A 17,396-nucleotide genomic window follows, 5' to 3' on the forward strand; every position below is an offset into this window, starting at 1 on the left:
GTTTTGGGTCTGGCCATGGGTCTGAGACGAGGTTTATGTCTGGGTTTGGGCCTGGGTGTAGGTGCGGGTCTGGGTCTAGGTTTAGATTTAGATTCAGATCCAGATGCGGGTCTGCGCAGACCCCTCCCCTCTGGAAGAGCGGCATAGCCCCTTTAAGACCAGACCTTCGCGCGCCCCAGCCGGCCCGTGTCTGGCGGCGCACGCATGCGCGCATGGCGCGGTGAGCCGGGGTCGGAGGTGAGGGGTTGACAAGATGGCGGCGGCGGCCTGAGGGGGGCGGCGGCGATGTGGGGGGCGCTGAGGGCAGTGCCGAGGGCAGTGCCGCGGCCGCCGGCCCTTCACAGGGGCCTGGCCAAGCCGGCCGGCCCGCGGAGCGTCCGCCAGCTGAGGGAGGCCGAGGAGGCCGCCCCGGTCTTCCAGTACGCGGGGAAGGCGGCGAAGCGGAAGGACCGCGTCTTCGTGTGGGGCTTCTGCTACTCGGGCGCCCTCGGCGTGCCCAGCTTCGTGAAGCCGGACGTGGGCTGGAAGAAGCCGCGGCGGATCCAAGCCACGCCCTACCGGCTGGAGACGGAGGAGAAGGTGGGCCCGGGGGTGGTGGCTGTCGTATCGCGACAGGGTAACGATAGCGTTGCTTCCCAAACACCGGCGCACCTCCTGTGCCCGTGCAGTTAATCTTGGCAGGTTTCTTCTGTCAGCTTTGAAAGGCGTTAACTAATCTGATTTAAAGACTGCCGTGATTAATTCATTTTTAAAATTGATATAGCGGTATTCATCAGGATGATTTTTGGTACAACTACCGTAGCATACAATTTGGAAAATACGTATTGGTGCTCTTTTGTCAGAACCATAAGAGAGCAAGACTGTGGACAATATTTATCAGAGAAATAGGGCCTCATTTTCAGTGGCTTTCGTGGCTGCTTTCACCTTGACATGATTGGAAGCTTGTGTTGTGAATCATGTTGGTATTCGGTCTACATGTATCAAACGTCACCCTATGCTCTTCAAAGAAGGTCAGAGCTTTTATACTCGGCTTTTTTTTCTTTTTTTTTTTTTTGGCAAAAGGAGTAAAACAGGAGAATATGTGTATTGTTGGGGTTTTTTTAATCTACTGCTGCTGCAGTTCAACAAATAGGTCTTCTTGTTGTGTTTGAATGAATCCAGAATAATGCAAAACTAAAGATGTATGCACACAATAAGAAAATTCTAAGGCAGTTGCGTGGGGCTTGCGTTTAAACTGTTGTGCTTGTCACTGAAGAGCCTTTCTGATCATTTTTTGCAAAGACCGTATGTACCATGAATTTGTGCTGTGTTTGGATACAGCCTAATGAAGGAGGAATGCTTGATGAACAAATAGCTTGGAGTGAAACCTGTTTTACTAAGCCATGGTTTATAACTGAATAGTGTGGGGTTTTGTTTATCTTCAAAGATATCCTCTGCTGCCTGCGGTTATGGGTTCACGCTGCTGTCCTCTCGTACCACGGACATCACCAAAGTGTGGGGCATGGGACTGAACAAGGATTCACAGCTCGGATTCCAGAGAAGCATAAGAGATCGAAGTAAGGATTGGGGGATTTTAAAGACTTACAGGGCGGCACTACAGGATGTGCGTGATGTGGGAAACCTCGCGTTAGAAGGCATGAAAAATGTCCAGGGGACTTTGTTGCAGAAGTGTGAGGCTATACTTATTTTTTTTTTAAAGAGATCTTTTTTTGGAACTTAGCTGTGGTTTTGTGTGCTGTCTTATTGGTCAAGGTATGCATCTGTTCTACGCGCTGCACTTACATTCTTGCCTGGATGTAACCAAAATCTAAGTAACTATTGGTTCTGCAGAAGTGTGTATGTGTCGGTTAAGGTGTTGCTTTGAATCTATAGTTTGATAGGAGACAATGTAGTGGACTGGTTAATAAAATGATTTTGGCAAGATGGTTTGCTCACTTCTGTTGCCTTTGCATCTGTAAACTAATTTCCTTTCCCACAGAGATCTTCTTATACAGTCAGAGGAATTTTGTGTGAACCTGTAGGGGTTTTTATTTTAATACCAAATTGCATTTTGAAGGAAAACCATGTTATTCAGTCTTATACCAGGGTCTCAAATGCATTTAAGGTGATGATTTCTGTATGAAACATTGCCACCTTCAGCCTAAGACAGATACAAAACCCATAAACTTACTTCCCTTATAGAATGTCTGTCTCTGTCTGAAAACATTCCTCCATAAACAATTGGGAAAAAAACATATTAAAAGCAGTATTTCTCTTTATAGTGTATAAGAGCGTAATCCACTAAGATATGGTGTATCTGATATGGGCAAAAAGATTAAACCTTGTGTATATTGCTGTATAGATTTCCAAGAGTGTGTGCACGCAGCAAGTGTGTGCTTAAGCAGCAGCTGCAAAATGAAAGGACCACAGAAGCTTCAGCTCTTACTCTGTCTCTGGAGTGTCTTGTCATTTTCTTGTTTTTCATCTGACCTGCGGGTTATTTTTGCCAGAGAATCCAGAAATTGTTTTGCAGTTCAAACCCTCCTAAGTAAGGGAGCGTTCAGTGTTTGGTAGGATCTGTTGAAAGCCCAGCGCAGATCAGTGGGATTGCTACTCTCTGACAGACAAGTTTCCTGTTGGATGTGCTGCTCTTTACTCAGTTTTACAAACTTACAGGGGTACCTGCTAGTTCCAACACTATGTCCCTGTAGATGCTTCATTTCCAGAGGAATTTGCAACCTTCTGACTTTTAGATGGTGGTATTTCATGCTCTAAGTTCAGCTTTTTCTAAGCTAAACTACTAATATTTTACACTCATCCTCCTCTTCCTTAGCCACTATGTTGCCTCTTTCCTCCAGAATCCCTCAGATATCAGTGACGATTACCACAGTTCCCAGTAGCTTGTGTCACTCTGCTGGAAAGAACACAGAGAGAGGAAAAGGTTTTTTGCTTTGTGACTTCCACGTCTTTTTAGACAGACACAAACTTTGCTGCCTTTCAGTTCCTGCTACGTTGCATGGCAGGCTCCCACCATTTGGGAGCAGCCCGTTGTGATGCCTGTCATAGCATCAAGTAGTGTCTTACTGTGAAAGGGTATGTGTAGAATTTCTGTTTTGGTTTGGTTTTTTTAATTGAAGGCAGTGAGAACTAGTTCAAGCACTGCTATATGTGAGCAGAATGCTGCTTTGGGTCCTCTAGGATTTGATTTAACATGTTACAGCAGCTTTCTTTGATATCAAAGCTTTTTATCTCCCCTTAACCTTTTCCCTAGTTCTGATTTATGTTTTGCTACTCCTTCTTTTTTTTTTTTTCCCCCAGTTGACCATGACTGATTACATATTCTTCAAGTTACTAAATCTTCTTTTTCTAGTACAGCCTGTCATTTTCTTTCGTAAGCGTCAGATCTCTTGTCCCCCATGGAGCCGGGCTCGTTAATGTTTCTTGTGTTCCTTTTTTCTGAAAGGGCCTTTAATCTACTGTTCTTTAAATATGAAGCCCTAAGATTTTTTTATTCACCTTTCGTACTTTTTTTTGTGATTGCTGCTATTGTACCTTGTTTGCAATATCCCTAGTTGCACAGAGTACTTAGTTTGTGCTTGGTGTTAAGCTCTGTAATAATCCGGCCTTATTCACCAAAGTGGTTGAACATATGGCTGAAAGCCTCCGTTTCTCAGTTCTGGCCACCTGAAGCCTTAATAACATTCAGGTTCTAGGTATGGTGGAATTTTGATTAGGCAGTGATTATTGGCTTTAACCATCCCTATGGATTTTAACTTCTTCCCCCCCATCATGAATCCCAGTCACCCTTTTACTGTGGTTAGTATCTTGGCTTTCTAAAATATATCTGCTTTTGTAACAAAATAGAAGTGAGTGTATGTACAACAGAATCGGCAAATATGTGATGAATTTGCTCTGTGGAAGCCACTGACTTTTTAAATTTCTCTCTCTTCCTTAAGCTAAGGGCTATGAATATGTCTTGGAACCATCTCCAATTCCATTACCACTGGAGAAGCCGCAGCAGACTCGAGTCTTGCAGGTGTCCTGTGGGAGAGCCCATTCCCTGATCCTGACAGATAGTGAAGGAGGTATAGTACCGCTTGTGCTGGTGACAAGGAACACCTAACTGTGCTTTCATTAAAAGCTCTGGAAAAGATTGACTTCTGTCCTTCAGAGCTAGACCCCAGATGGGCTCTCTGCACTGCAGATGTGATGCAGGTAGCTGTGGGATTGACACCCGGAGAGAGAGCCCTCAGCTGATAACCGTGCATTGAGCTCTGCCTGGCTCAAGCTGTAAATGTGTTGGAAGCTTTTGCACTACAAGTGTTGCAAAATATGATTTGTTTATCTAGCCCCAGGCCTCTTTCAAGTGTAGCGTATTTGTCTTGTTCAGTCAGACGTGGTTTTGAATTTGGTTTTGGATGACTATGCCAATACTCCTGTGTTACTTTCCCCTTGTCGCCCCAGAGTGCAACATTTATAAAAAGCAATTAATTAATAGGCCTTTATACAGAAGATCCTGTGTGTGAATTGGCTCTCCACATCTCTGGGAATTCTCTGGTGCAGTGGCTTCAGTGCTGCGCTGAGCGATCCAGTGCTGCTTATCAGTGGGTGAGCTGGTTGGTTGTTGATTTAACGCTCCTGTGGGAGCGCTGATCTATTTCTGAGTCTCCTTGGCAACGGCAGGATGAACTAGGCAATTACTGAAAAACAGCCAATAGGCTCTAGGTACTGCTGCTGTGCCTGCAACAATATCACTGGGATATTGTTGATGAAAATGGATTCAGTCACTTAAATTCAAGTGGACTTGGTTTGAAGAAAGCTTATGCCAATTTTTACAGTATACTGTGTTTCACTTTTCATACTGAGGAGCATGTGAAAATATTTTGTTTACCTGAAAAGAGGCTTTCACGGGATTGGACAGTAATAAAACTAGTGCTTTTTATCATTGCTTCTCAGTTTTCACCATGGGGAACAATTCTTATGGACAGTGTGGCCGGAAGGTTATTGAAGATGAAACTTACAGGTGAGAATCCAAAGATCCTGAACTTCCTTAGTGTTAAAAAGATAATTGCATGAAAACAACCCTGCAGAAGAGCCTGGAGGTGGGAAAAATCTGGTAGTATAAAGATGCCATTTGAGATTAAGGTGTCTGAGAACAGACTCTTATGCTGCAGGCATCATATACACGGCCTGGCTTTAAACCTAGGCTAGGTGCAAGCACTCTTTTGACCACATTCACATAAGACAGAAAGATGTCAGCAGGTGACAAGTTGTCGCAGGGCAGAGTGAGAAAACTCAACCTTCATAAATACCCTGAGGTAATTGGCGTTAGCAGTTGGTCTTTCTCCCTTTAGCCTCTCAGAGTGCAAGCGCCATTTCTGAGGGTGTTAGAAATGCCATTTAATGATGGAAGAGGCATCCTTTTGTCAAATCTCTTTGTTGTACTGCCTTTGAACCTGTAGTGCTTTTTCTTTACAGGATTTCTGTGGGCCACAGCAAAGCATATTCTCAAAATGCTCTATACGATGATAGTGATGTAAGTGGATAGTGGGAATATGTTGAAAGTTACTGATTCCTTGGCGGAGCCTAGAAGAGATCTTGCTGATTGCTCTCTGATCCACAAGACTTGGCCTGTAGAGTTTAAGAAAATACCTGTAATTTAGCTTGTTTTTTTTTTTTTTAGCATTGATACTCAAGTTAGTCTTTGGATTGTTCAGAATTCCTGTTTTTGTGAAAGAATTAAATGGATGTTAACACTACCCTGTGCTCTGGGATTTAAGTCTGGTTAATCTCTAGTTAAGCGTAGTGTTTATATAGGTGCTGCAGTATTATCTAGTGTCTCATTCCAGACTAGGGAATGTGTTTGGGGACTGCTGCCACTCCCAATTCCCATAGAGGTTATATTTAAAAAGTGACAGTTCTTAACTTCTTAAACAAGAGAATGTAAAATTACTTTCCTTCTTTGCACCGTAATTTTACTTTACTGGATCTGTGCTCTTTTGACTATATAAGAGAATACATGAAAGACTCTGTCTTCTTGTAATAGCAAAGTGGTTTTCAGTAAAGGCAGATCGACCTTCCCGTTTTTCAGCTGCAATCCTCTGAAATCCTCTGTGTTGCCTTTTCTCTTCTCGGTGGTTGTTTGATGGTGTCCAGTGAAAGCCATCTGATTCATCAGCTGAAGGAGTTTGACAGCAGAGTTGTCCAGGTAAGAGAACCTTGTGGATCGAATTCTGAAGGTGGATTGAAAACTGGCTGAATAGCCAGAGGATGGTAATCAGTGGCATGAAGGAAGACTAGTTGAATGCCGGTAACTAGTGGTGCACCCGAGGGGTCAATACTGGGTCTGATCCTGTTTAACGTCTTCACTAGTGATCTGGATGATGGGGCAGAGTGTCCCCTCATCAGGTTTGCAGATGACATAAAACTGGGACACCAGGTTGACTGAGAGCCAGCAGCAGGCCCTCGCTGTAAAGAAGGCAAATGGTATCCTGGGCTGTTGGTAGCAGATCAAAGGAGGTGGTCCTTCCCTTCTCCTCAGCACTTGGAGTGTTATGTCCGTTTCTGGGCTCCCCAGTGCAAGAGAGACATGGATGTACTGGAGGGAGTCCAACAAAGGGCCATTAAGGTGATGAAGGGACTGGAGCACCTTGCCTGTGAGGAAATGCTGAGAGAGCTGGGATTGTTTAGCCTGGGAAGGAGAAGGCTGGGGTGTGTGTCTTGGCAATGTATGTAAATACCTGAAGGGAAGGTGCAGAGAAGATGAAGCCGGACTCTTTTCAATGGTGCCCAGTGACAGGACAAGAGGCAACAGGCACAAACTGAAACACACAAGGTTCCCTCAGAACATTAGGAAATGCTTTTTTACCGTGACTGAGCACTGCACGGGTTGTCCAGAGACATTGTGGAGTCTCCCTCCTTGGAGATACTCAAAAGCCATCTGGACATGGCCCTGCTTGAGCTGGGTGTTTGGACCAGATGACCTTCAGAGGTCCCTTCCAACCTCGACCAGTCTGTGATTCTGTAGTGAAAAAAAAATTTAAAACTCAGTATGCAAATCATTCCGTTGAAGCTCTTTAAAATGATGAAGCGATTTACTATATGGTTGCTTATAAAAAGCACAAGGTGATACTTTGTTCCATGCCTCTGCAGAGCAGTTGCAACTGGCAATGCAGGGTCGGAACTTACTGAAGAATTTGATGGGAATGCCACTGCAGTGTTTGCTTGCTCGAATTCTAGGTAACACCTGCATGGCAAGGAAGTTGTTTCAATGCTTCATCTCTTTCTGTCCTGATTTCTTGCTCTTGTTCCTCTTTGGCACTTTTATATCAATTGAACTGTTTTATTTTGAATTTTGTCTTCCCCTTTTCAAAAGTGAGCTGTGAGACCATCCACTTAGACTAGCCAGCATTTCCATAGGGCAGATTTCTAGGAGAGCAAGGGACTGCAGAGCAGCATAAATGCCACCGAGTCTGCACTCGGCTGCAGTATTTGCAGGCGCAGGAGCAGTTGACTAGCATGTCTGTGCCACTGTAGCAGTACTCTGTGGGCAAACATTGCTCCTGTTCCATGCAGCATCCTGGAAAGCAAGGGTCATTCATTTAGGCTCACATGATGAGGGTGTGCCGTGGTATATTCTAATGACAGCTTGAATTAGGCTTGTAAACTTCTGTTTGGATTTTTCGTTATTTTATTTTTTTCAAGGGGTTTGAGTAATTGGTACCTGCTTGTACTTTTGATGAGAGTGGTTATGTGCTTAATATTCTCGGTAGTCAATCTCAACTTGTGGATTGCTTTAATCTTTGGCTAATTTTTAATGTCTGCTTTTGAAGATCTTGGCTTTAATTCATGCTAGGCCTGTGGCAGACATGATTGCTAGTTCAACAGAAATGTCAATTTGAGAACAGATGTGTTCCTAGAGCGCTTACATGGCAAGGAATCAATAGCAGTTTGTAGCTGGCACTGAGAGCCATGTGGTAGCACTCTGGGAAGGGAGATCTCTTATTTACTCTTTGCTGTTTTGTTGTGTTGTACTGCTGAATTGAGCTTTCTGTTAACTAGGCCTTGTTTTGGATCTCAGAACAAATCAACTGCAGCATCACTTTCCACAAAGAAAATTCTGTTTTCTTTGCTGTATTGTGCTGTTCTTAGCTTTTCCTGCCTGTAGAGCCATTTGATCTGGAGAGAAAGGTGAAAATCTGAGTGGATGGGCATTGTAGAGGTTCATTGCTCAGTTTGTCTGCCAGTAACGCTTTGTTAAATCGATTCTGAACACATGGCCTTTCCTGACCAGCTCTGACTTTTTGTTTGTGTGCAGGTTGTGTGTGGGCAGGACCACAGTCTGTTTAGAACCAAGAAGGGTGCGGTCTATGCATGTGGATGGGGAGCTGATGGACAAACAGGTAGGAGCTCAGCTCAGCTTGCATTTCAGTGAATTGATGAATAGAGCAAGCTGCCCTAATTCAGAGCTTGTGATGTATATTTGTCATGCGTGTATGGACAGAAAGGGGCTGGTATGTTTCCAGCTGTGTGCAGATGTTCTCAGTACTCTTGTGTAACCAAGAGACAAATCAGTTCATTTTTAGAGGAGCCTTAGGATGCCACGCTGGTGATCCAAGCATGCGATCTGAGGAGAACATGTCTACTGTTTGAAGCTTGTGAAGGAATGTGGAAGTGGCATGGCGTGCTGGTTTTGGCTGGGATAGAGTTCATTTTCTTCATAGTAGCTAGTACAGGGCTGTGCTTTGGGTTTGGGCTGGAAACAGTGTTGATGACACAGGGATGTTTTTGTTCCTGCTGAGCAGTGCTTATGTGGAGCCAAGGGCTTTTCTGCTCCTCATCCCACCCCACCAGTGAGTAGCTGGGGGTGCACAAGGGGTTGGGAGGGGACACACAACCGGGACAGCTGACCCCAGTGACATTCCATACCATATGGCATATAAAGCTGGGGGAAAGAGGAGGAAGGGGGGGATGTTCAGAGCGATGACTTTTTTGTCTTCCAAAGTAACCTTTACATGTGATGGAGCCCTGCTTTCCTAGGGATGGCTGAACACCTGCCTGCCCATGGGAAGTGGGGAATGAATTCCTTGGTTTGCTTTGCTTGTGCATGCGCCTTTTGCTTTACCTATTAAACTGTCTTTATCTCAGCCTGTGAGTTTTCTCACTTTTCAGATTCTCTCCTCCATCCCATGGGGGTAGGAGTGAGCAAGTGGCTGTGTGGAGCGTGGTTGCTGGCCGGGGTTAAACCTCGATGCAGGGGAAGGTTAGCTTCCCAGTTCTGTGCAGGCTTTGCCTTCCTGATTCTCATTTCAGGGTCTGTTTTGCTTCTTGCTCCTTTTGTACTGACAGAGACCATTGGCAGCTACTGCTGTCTTAGCATGGGATCTTTGGCCAGCCCCTTTTTTTGGTGGCTCCTGCTGTCAGAGGACTTCCAGTCCTTCCTACTGTTTAGTCCTGTTGCTCCTGAAGCTGGGCTCTGTCCTTGATCCTCTTGTGTGGACATACTGTAGCCCATCTCATTTGTCATCTACATTCTGGCCTCTTGTCCGGGCAGCTATTTGACATGTAACATGTTTGCTTCCCAGCCTCTTTTGCCGCTTCACCTCCTGTTGTCTAAACGGATTGCAGTGTGCTGTCACTCCTGGCTCTCCTTGCAGAAGACAGGATGCGGCTGGTTTGGGAAACTTCTTGTCTGTCAGGATATCCACCTAGCTTGGTTACTGCTCTCTCAAACACTTTGGTCCCTGCAGACGAGAGATGAGGGCCTAGACTGTTTTCCAGGTGTGATTGTATGAAGTTGTTTTGTACTCTAGAGAGGGAGCTTTGGGTAGTAGAACTGGTGTTTGTGGCTGCTTGTCCATTGAAGCTGGTAGTTAAGAGATATGGACAGAAAGATTTATCTTGGAGGGAGGGTAATTGGGTTATAACATGACAAAATGGTCCTATGTAGGTGTTAAAAGTATGTCTGCAAAAAACCCTCTTCATCACCTCTCTGCTTTTTTCCTTTCAGGTCTTGGACACTACAACATCACCAGTGTTCCTACTAAGCTACATGGTGACATTGCTGGAGTAAACATCATCCAGGTCTCTTCCTATGGGGACTGTTGCCTGGCTGTTTCAGATGAAGGAGATGTCTTTGGTTGGGGAAATTCAGAATACTTGCAGTTGGCATCTGTCACAGAAACCACACAGGTCAGTTGGCCTGGGGGCATGTTTTTACATGTTTCAGTTCCGCTGCTGTGCACAGAGTTAAAAATTACATGCTTCTCCCTGCTCAGGGTTCTTTTGACAGCAGTATAAATCAATATAAACTAACCCCACTAGCAAGCTGGTTTTAAATCAATATAAACTAACCCCACTAGCAGACTGGTTTTACCTATGCTTACAAATCCAATCTGTCTGAAATGTTTGTATAGCTGTAGGCCAGTATGTTTCCCAGCTGTTGATAGGCAAAAGGTTGTGTCATCTCACCTCAGTTTGTTATGAAGGCAGATTACACCCCCTGCTCTCCTTTCCCCATCCCATGAACTTTGCACCAAATTGAGATCCAGCTCGAGTGCTGGTTTCAGGACAGGAATTAGTCTCTTGGCTGGTTAATGTAGAAATTTGAGTGGTTCTGCTTTGAGCCTGGTGTTGGTCCAGACGACCACTGGAAGTCCCGTCCAGTCAACCTGTATGTTGGTGAATTTTTCACGAACAACCTTAGTAGGTTTATAGCTGAGTCCTAAACAAATCCCAGTGTCTCACAGATAAAAGGTTTTTTGGAGCAAACTTATATGGGGCAAAAATGTGGTGCTGACTTGACACAAAGCATTGTAGTACTGAGGTAATTAGGCAGATGGTCTCCTCTTCCAGTTAGTGTAGGAAATGGAGTCAGGCAATTAATTAATACTCAAGCTATTATTGGCAGAAGGCTAAGAGCAGACAATTGCATTAGTATGACTTTAATAAAATGCGTAGTTTTGTTTCCCTTGCCTCTCCTGAGGTATCCTTAATGTAGCGCTAATTACTGAGACCTGTAAGGCCTGAAGACAATGACCAGGGTAGGTAGTGTAGTAGTTTCCTGGCTGGGTGCTCGATGGAGGTCAGAGGGGTCTGAAATGGGTGAATGGCACATTTGCCAAAGCAGGAGTTTTAGGTACAATATAGATAAGGTTCAAATTGTGGAACAGCAGAGCTGGATATTATCTGTGAAGTGTAACCGTTTATACGCGTCAAGCCGCGTAGGTTTGTTGTATTGAATTGTATCAAATAAGAGTGATTTTCTTTGAGTGATTTTTCCCTGGTGTGTTCAAAAATGCCACTGCAGACCAAATTTCCATTGTGAAAACTGGTAAGTGTGCTCACCTATTGTCTTTCCCATTGTGTCTGACTTACAGAGCCAGGGATATAAGCATTCCCAGCTTTGTTGCCATGCGTGTAAGCTTTCCAGTGGGTAACTATTTCCATTTTGTCCGCACTCTCAGCCTTAATGAATTTCATGTAGTTTTTTAATCTTGGGACTTGGATTCATTCTATTATTCAGGCAATAAAGGTTGTCCGTATCAGGAATTCAGTGTATGTAAGCTCTCACCAGAACTAGGAAACAAGTTAAAAATGTGTCTAGTTTGCAGTTTATTACCTTGTCTCTAATGACTCTCTTGCAACCTCATACAGGTGAACGTTCCCAGACATTTGCCATTCAAAATTGGGAAGATAAAGGAGGCTGCATGTGGAGGCACTGGCAATATTGTGCTAACAGGTGAGTTTGCTTTGACAACTGTTCTCCTTAGTGCAAGGCCATGCAGTAGGTGGATTGTAACATCATGGAGCAAGCATCTTGTTCACTGGAAACAGGGAAGTATTATCTGTTACAAGGAAAGCTGGGAGACTGAGAAACGTGTGATTTAAGAATATACTAGCGGAGTTATTTTCACTAGCAGCAGAGCATTGCTTCCAGTATGTGCTGTTGTGAGCACTTATGCAAACTGTTACAAGACCACGGTTGCTGCTTGCTGTTCTGATCCCTTTTTTGTTGATCACACAGCCCCTGTGTGGCCTGTAATGAAGATGGATACAGGGAGGAAGTAAGGCAACACTTGAGTCTGTAGGGCTCTTCTTTCTCTCAGTATAAATCTGACATATAAATAAATCTTGATAAACTAGGCTGGAAATTAGAGAGTTCTGAGAACAGTGAAACTCTGCAGCAGGCTTCTTAGTGAATGCTGCTTTGGATTGGCAGTGGCCAGGGGAACACAGCTTGGAAGTCACAGAATAAAGGGGTGAGGGAAAGGATTGCACTGCTTTTATGAAGGATCATCTCAAGGAAGACGTTCATGTATATGATGTGGTTGCTGTGATGACAATACATTTGAGCTTCTAATGTGAAGGGAGCAGAGCTAGCAGACATAGCAACTTACTCTGTCTTATGCTGTCCAACTGCTGCCTTTCCCAGGCACCCAGCTTAAGGCAGAATACCAGACAAAGCAACTGGCCTACCACTGGTTTGGCTATCCCTCAAAGGAAAAAAAAGTGGTGATAGTAAAACATTCAGCCTCTACCCCATCAGTCAGTGAGCTGAAGTATTTTATCTAGCCCATGCTGTGGTGGCATTTTTTCCCTGTGAAGGTTTTGCCTGTGAAGCTTGATCCACTTGCACAGCATAGGAAGAAATTAAGGCATTCGAATGGGAATGTGTTGTTTGCTACTTTTAAATAATCAAAAGGTGCTAGACTGCTTTGGGAGAAAAGAAAATATCCGTTTGGATCTGCTTAACTCTTGGTCGTGGCATGAATTTCACAAGCACAGACTTTCTTACAGAATGTGTTCTTATTGTAATACAGAAGAAGGAAATGTTTTTGTCTGGGGATACGGAATTCTTGGGAAAGGACCAAACCTAATAGAGACAGCAGTGCCAGAGATGATCCCACCCAGCCTTTTTGGCTGGTCAGACTTCAGTCCGGACATCCGTGTTGCTCACGTTCGCTGTGGACTCAGCCACTTTGCAGCACTTACAAGTAAGTTTCTAATCCTACTGCAGTGGAGAAGTCACATTGCCATATTATTGGCAGTTAAAAGGAAAGCCAAAAAAGCGCCAGTCTTTCTTTAAACTTAAAGCACACTGGAATGCAACAGGAGGGGTGGGCAGCAGGTTTACAGGTGTCAGCATGGTTTCTAACATAGGTACTGCACTAACTTATGCTGTAATTAAGAAAGTGTTATTCTTCTAAGCCAAACAAAAAAAATTACCTCAAACAGGAAACCTGGAAAGATTTTTTCATTTCCTTGTACGGAATGTCAGTCAGTTGCACTTTAGAAGCAGCAGGAATTTGTGATAAATGAACAAACTAAAACTGAATCTAAATCAGAGCTAGATGTCGGGGTATCTTGGCTCTTCTGACCAATTGAGTTAGCAATCTGAGGAGGGAAGACCTACATGTTTAACATGCTGGTATGTACACCATGTACTTGATACCAGCCTTTAAAGGAAGTTTTGAATTTGAAAATCATTGTAAAATGGGCAGCAGAGGGCAGCAGCACAGAAAACCCGTGTACTTGGTAGTGAAAGTGACAGTTTAGTAATGCAAAGTGCCATGTGCTAACTGCTTGGCCCTTCTTGGGGAAGGGGTATGCATGTCCCTGTCAGGTTACGGGGTGCTTGGAACTGGTCTTCCCCTGGTATTCAGGAAGCTGTAGAAACTGCATTCTGATTAAATTGTACTTACGTTATAGATCACGTTTTGGTTGTTTCTGCTGTGGGGCTGATCTGCACACTTCTGAGATATACCTGTTTTGCTGAGGAGCTTAAAATTCTGCAGCTCTGTTGAACGCAAGTTTTTTCTTTTCCCCAGTTGCCATTAGCAGGTCACTTGTGTCAGGCAGCCGAATAACCAGTCCCAGGTGACGGCTTGGGACAGATTTCACTGCCTTGCTTACCTGATTTGCTGTGCTGATAGCTGATGTGGGTCAGCTGTAATTGTCTAACTTCCAGCACAAATGATTCACTTTACCACAAATGATTCCCTGGAATCTCTTCTGCTACAATCTTTCTTCAAATAAAATTCCAAAGCAAGAGCTGTAAGAGGGGGAAGCAAAGACTTGTGCCCAGAACTTGCTGCTTGTCCTGCTCATTAGGCATCATTTTCCCCAAGCACAAGTACATTTAGTGTACTTGGAACTAAACTTGATGGCTTTCATACTGCATGTATAACCCTTTATACTCCCAGAAGCATTGTAGCCACACTTGCCAGCATCACAAATAGAATTCTTCCTTTTTAATGGCTCTGCCCTATTTTATTCTTTTTATTCTTTTTTTCCCTGTGTAGACAGAGGAGAACTGTTTGTATGGGGCAAGAATCTAAGAGGGTGCCTGGGAACTGGAAGAATGGAAGACCAGTATTTCCCATGGAGGGTAAGGATGGTATTATTAAGGCCAAGAGCATACTCTTCAGCTAAGTCTTTGTTATCCTGAGGGCAAGAAACATCACTTGTGTAGTTTTGTTGAGTAATTTTGAAAGAAGTGGAAACCTAAGATGACGGTAGAACTACTTTGTTTTCCACAGATCCTTGCCTAGCCTGCTTAGGGGCGGAGGTATTCAGTAATTTTTGAGTCTTCTGGTTCTGCTATTTCGGTATAGATTTCAGATCCCAAAGCTAAATCTGGTGCTGTACCATCACTTCTGAACGGTTCTTATCTTCCTCCTGTCCACAGTCTTCTGCCTGCTGCCCCTTAACTGCCTCCCCTTGTAACCTGCACTTCACTTTTTTATGTGCTGCAAAGAAAACCGGTAGTATTGGTCATCTGTGACGCAAAAGACTTGCATTACATATCTAAATTAGGTGAATGTTTTGGTCACAGTGGTCAGACTGTAGTGGCAGCAGGCCCACGTAGCAGCGGGCTCCCTTCCCCCGCTCTTCTTCCACATCAGGCAGCTATAGCGATGGGTCACCGGACTGCCTGTGTAGTCACAGTAGGAGATTCTCAACCACTGAACTGTTTTCATAGCTGTTTCGCAATGCTTCCAGTTCCACTCCCTTCTCTCAGATGGCTTTGAGAGCCAGACTCTGAGGGTGTAGAAGAGTCTTTGGCTCTGGAGTTCAGCACTCAGCTTAACAGATGTTCCCAGTCTCCATGAAGGCCAAGTAGGAGAGGAGGGAGGCAATCAGTTGGACCACCCTGGAGTCCTTTTCCATGTGTCTGAACTTGCAGGGGATGTGTTTCTTTGGCATTCTTTCTCCTCCTTTTAAAAAGGAACAGAAAAAGGCCAGCTCTGGAGCGTTTGCCTAAAATCACACTGCTGTGGCTGAGTGGAGTCTGAATTCGCCAAGCATGGTATGCCCAGGTTTCCCTAAGTGGGAACACAGAGGGTTGTGCTCCCTCAAACAGCCAATGGTACTACAGCAATGCACCAAAACAAGGGCAGTTACGAGGGTACTCATCTGTGACCTCCTGCCCTAGAACTAACAATCTTTCCTCTCCCTTAGCTCTAAGGAAAAACTTGCATTGTAGCCCCTGCTTTCCTTGAGTTTGAAGTCAAGTTTGAAGTGGAAGAGCTATAGCTGCACTAGTGAGTGAGCTGGGTCTGCTCAGCATCAAAGCCAAAACTGCCTTAGGCTGAGTTGAGCTTTTGCCTCGTTCCAGCCCTTGCTGATGAGAGAAGAGGCAAATCCTTGTGGCACTTGGGCAGATCCTCTTCCTGCTGTCTGGAGTACACTCTGCTCAGTCGAGCTGTTTCTGCTGCTAAACAGATGGGCTGAGGCGACAGTCTCCTTGCTGTCTGCTAGTGAGACACCTCTCTCTCTGTCCTTCCGAAGGTTTATGTGCTCCTATGAAGGGAGAAGGGGAATGTTTCACAGCTCGATGCATAAGCATGTCTGGTGCTGAATTTTGCTTTCTCTGGGTTTTCAAGATGCACTTTCGTTGGTACAAGTCCCTGTGAAACCAGCTGGCGTGTTAAGCAGAAGGAGGATGAAAAATAGGAAATATCAGGTGCAAAGTACCAGCCTGAGAAATAATTCGCTCTTGTGTGTCTGATCCAGGTGACTGTACCCGGTGAGGTGGTGGATGTTGCGTGTGGAGTTGACCATATGGTAAGCATGGTTAAGTCTTTCGCCTAGTAATATTGCACTGCATTAAGAAGATGGGGGGACTTGGTGACGAGCTTCTTGGAAAGGAAGACTCATCCTTGGAGTGAAGCAAGAAGTGACTGTGAGCAGGGACAGCCATAGCAGTGCCTGGGTGTGTTGTCATCTCTGCATCGTTGAAACACTCTGGCCTGGCAGCAGGAAGGAAGTACATTCCCTGAGGAGAGTGGAAGTGCAAGGAGTGCTCTGGCTGGTTCATGATGAGCTCCCAAAGAGACTGAGGCCCAGCCCACAGCTGGTGAGTCCCTCTGTGCCTAAGGATGAAGAGCATCTCCCTCAGGGAAGGCTGGCATGAGATGAAATCTGTAGCACAGGACACTCATTTACGGACGCTTTCCCTGTCACCAGCTCTGGTGTGTCCATGTTGGGCTGAGCCAAACTATTTCTCAAGGGAAAGGGGGTTTTTAGAACTATTTTTTATATGGAAGAGAAGTCATGCTGGCTGTTGGAGTCCAGCACAGCTGTCCTCGGTGTCCCACCGCCAGCTGCACTCTGCCCAGGCCGCTGTTCCCTGTGGAAGCTGGATGCACAGCTGGCAGTGTGCTCTTATCCTGGCCTGTTGCAGGCTTTCCATGTGGACTCTAAAGACCGAACACCCAAGGAACACGTTTGATAAACTGCCAAGAGTGAGAACTTGTTTGCAGGGGAAAAGTACTGTTAAATAAGACAGCGTGGAAAGATAAATCGTAGGCTGTCTGCACTGCCATTGCTGCGGAAGGAGATTGATAGTGACAGTAGCCAATCTAGCCTGTTGTGGAGGGAGGCTGGGAACAAAGCTCCCTCTTAGCAGGGTCGGTGTCAGCCAGTGGACATGAGCAGGCTCCCTGCTCATCGGGTGCTTTTGTCTTCATGTGCTGATCACAAACCACTGCCTTTAATTATTTTTTTTTTGGGGGGGGGTGAGGGGAGTCCCTGTGCTCTTTATGTCTTCAGTGGTACAGTGGCTCTTGGTTGTAAAGAGCCCTTTTAAGTTAGCCAGGCTTTTCAGTAGTGCCTAGCAGGGGAAGGAGTCTTACTGGGCAAGAAGCAGAGCCTTGTTTTGTGGTACCCTCTCAGCAGAGTGGTGTGCGCATTTAAGACACAGTAAGCTGATGGAGATGGGGTGCAACAGCCGTATGTACCTGTAGCAGGCACGTATCAAATCTCACACTAAAGTGTGGGAAACTGTCCTGTGAAATACCCCAGACACCAGGCAGAGTTGCATCATTTCTCTCTGTGCGGGACACTTCTACTGTGTAAATTATTTTGGCAAAATCCGAGCTAATATGTTTTTAATAAAGTTATTATAAAGTCTT

At 44.9% G+C, this 17,396-nt stretch overlaps 1 protein-coding gene across 2 annotated transcripts; it reads left to right on the forward strand.

Annotated features, from left to right (window-relative positions):
- Positions 1–195: 195 nt before the first annotated feature.
- On the forward strand, positions 196–17,396 carry RCC1L (RCC1 like). Of its 2 annotated transcripts, none has more exons than XM_075771320.1 (11): positions 196–579; positions 1,427–1,556; positions 3,936–4,064; positions 4,936–5,002; positions 6,136–6,187; positions 8,297–8,381; positions 9,989–10,170; positions 11,635–11,719; positions 12,801–12,974; positions 14,283–14,368; positions 15,997–17,396. In XM_075771320.1, the coding sequence occupies exons 1-11, from the start codon at positions 286–288 to the stop codon at positions 16,072–16,074; spliced, it is 1,362 nt and encodes a 453-aa protein (XP_075627435.1). In that variant the 5' UTR covers positions 196–285; the 3' UTR covers positions 16,075–17,396. The 2 variants fall into 2 exon arrangements, 1 of the variants encoding a protein (XP_075627435.1); XR_012838353.1 differs by having other exon boundaries at positions 233–579; positions 12,778–12,974.

Source organism: Balearica regulorum, chromosome 19 (genome assembly GCF_011004875.1).
Source record: "Balearica regulorum gibbericeps isolate bBalReg1 chromosome 19, bBalReg1.pri, whole genome shotgun sequence".
In the NCBI taxonomy this organism is placed as follows: Eukaryota; Metazoa; Chordata; class Aves; order Gruiformes; family Gruidae; genus Balearica; species Balearica regulorum.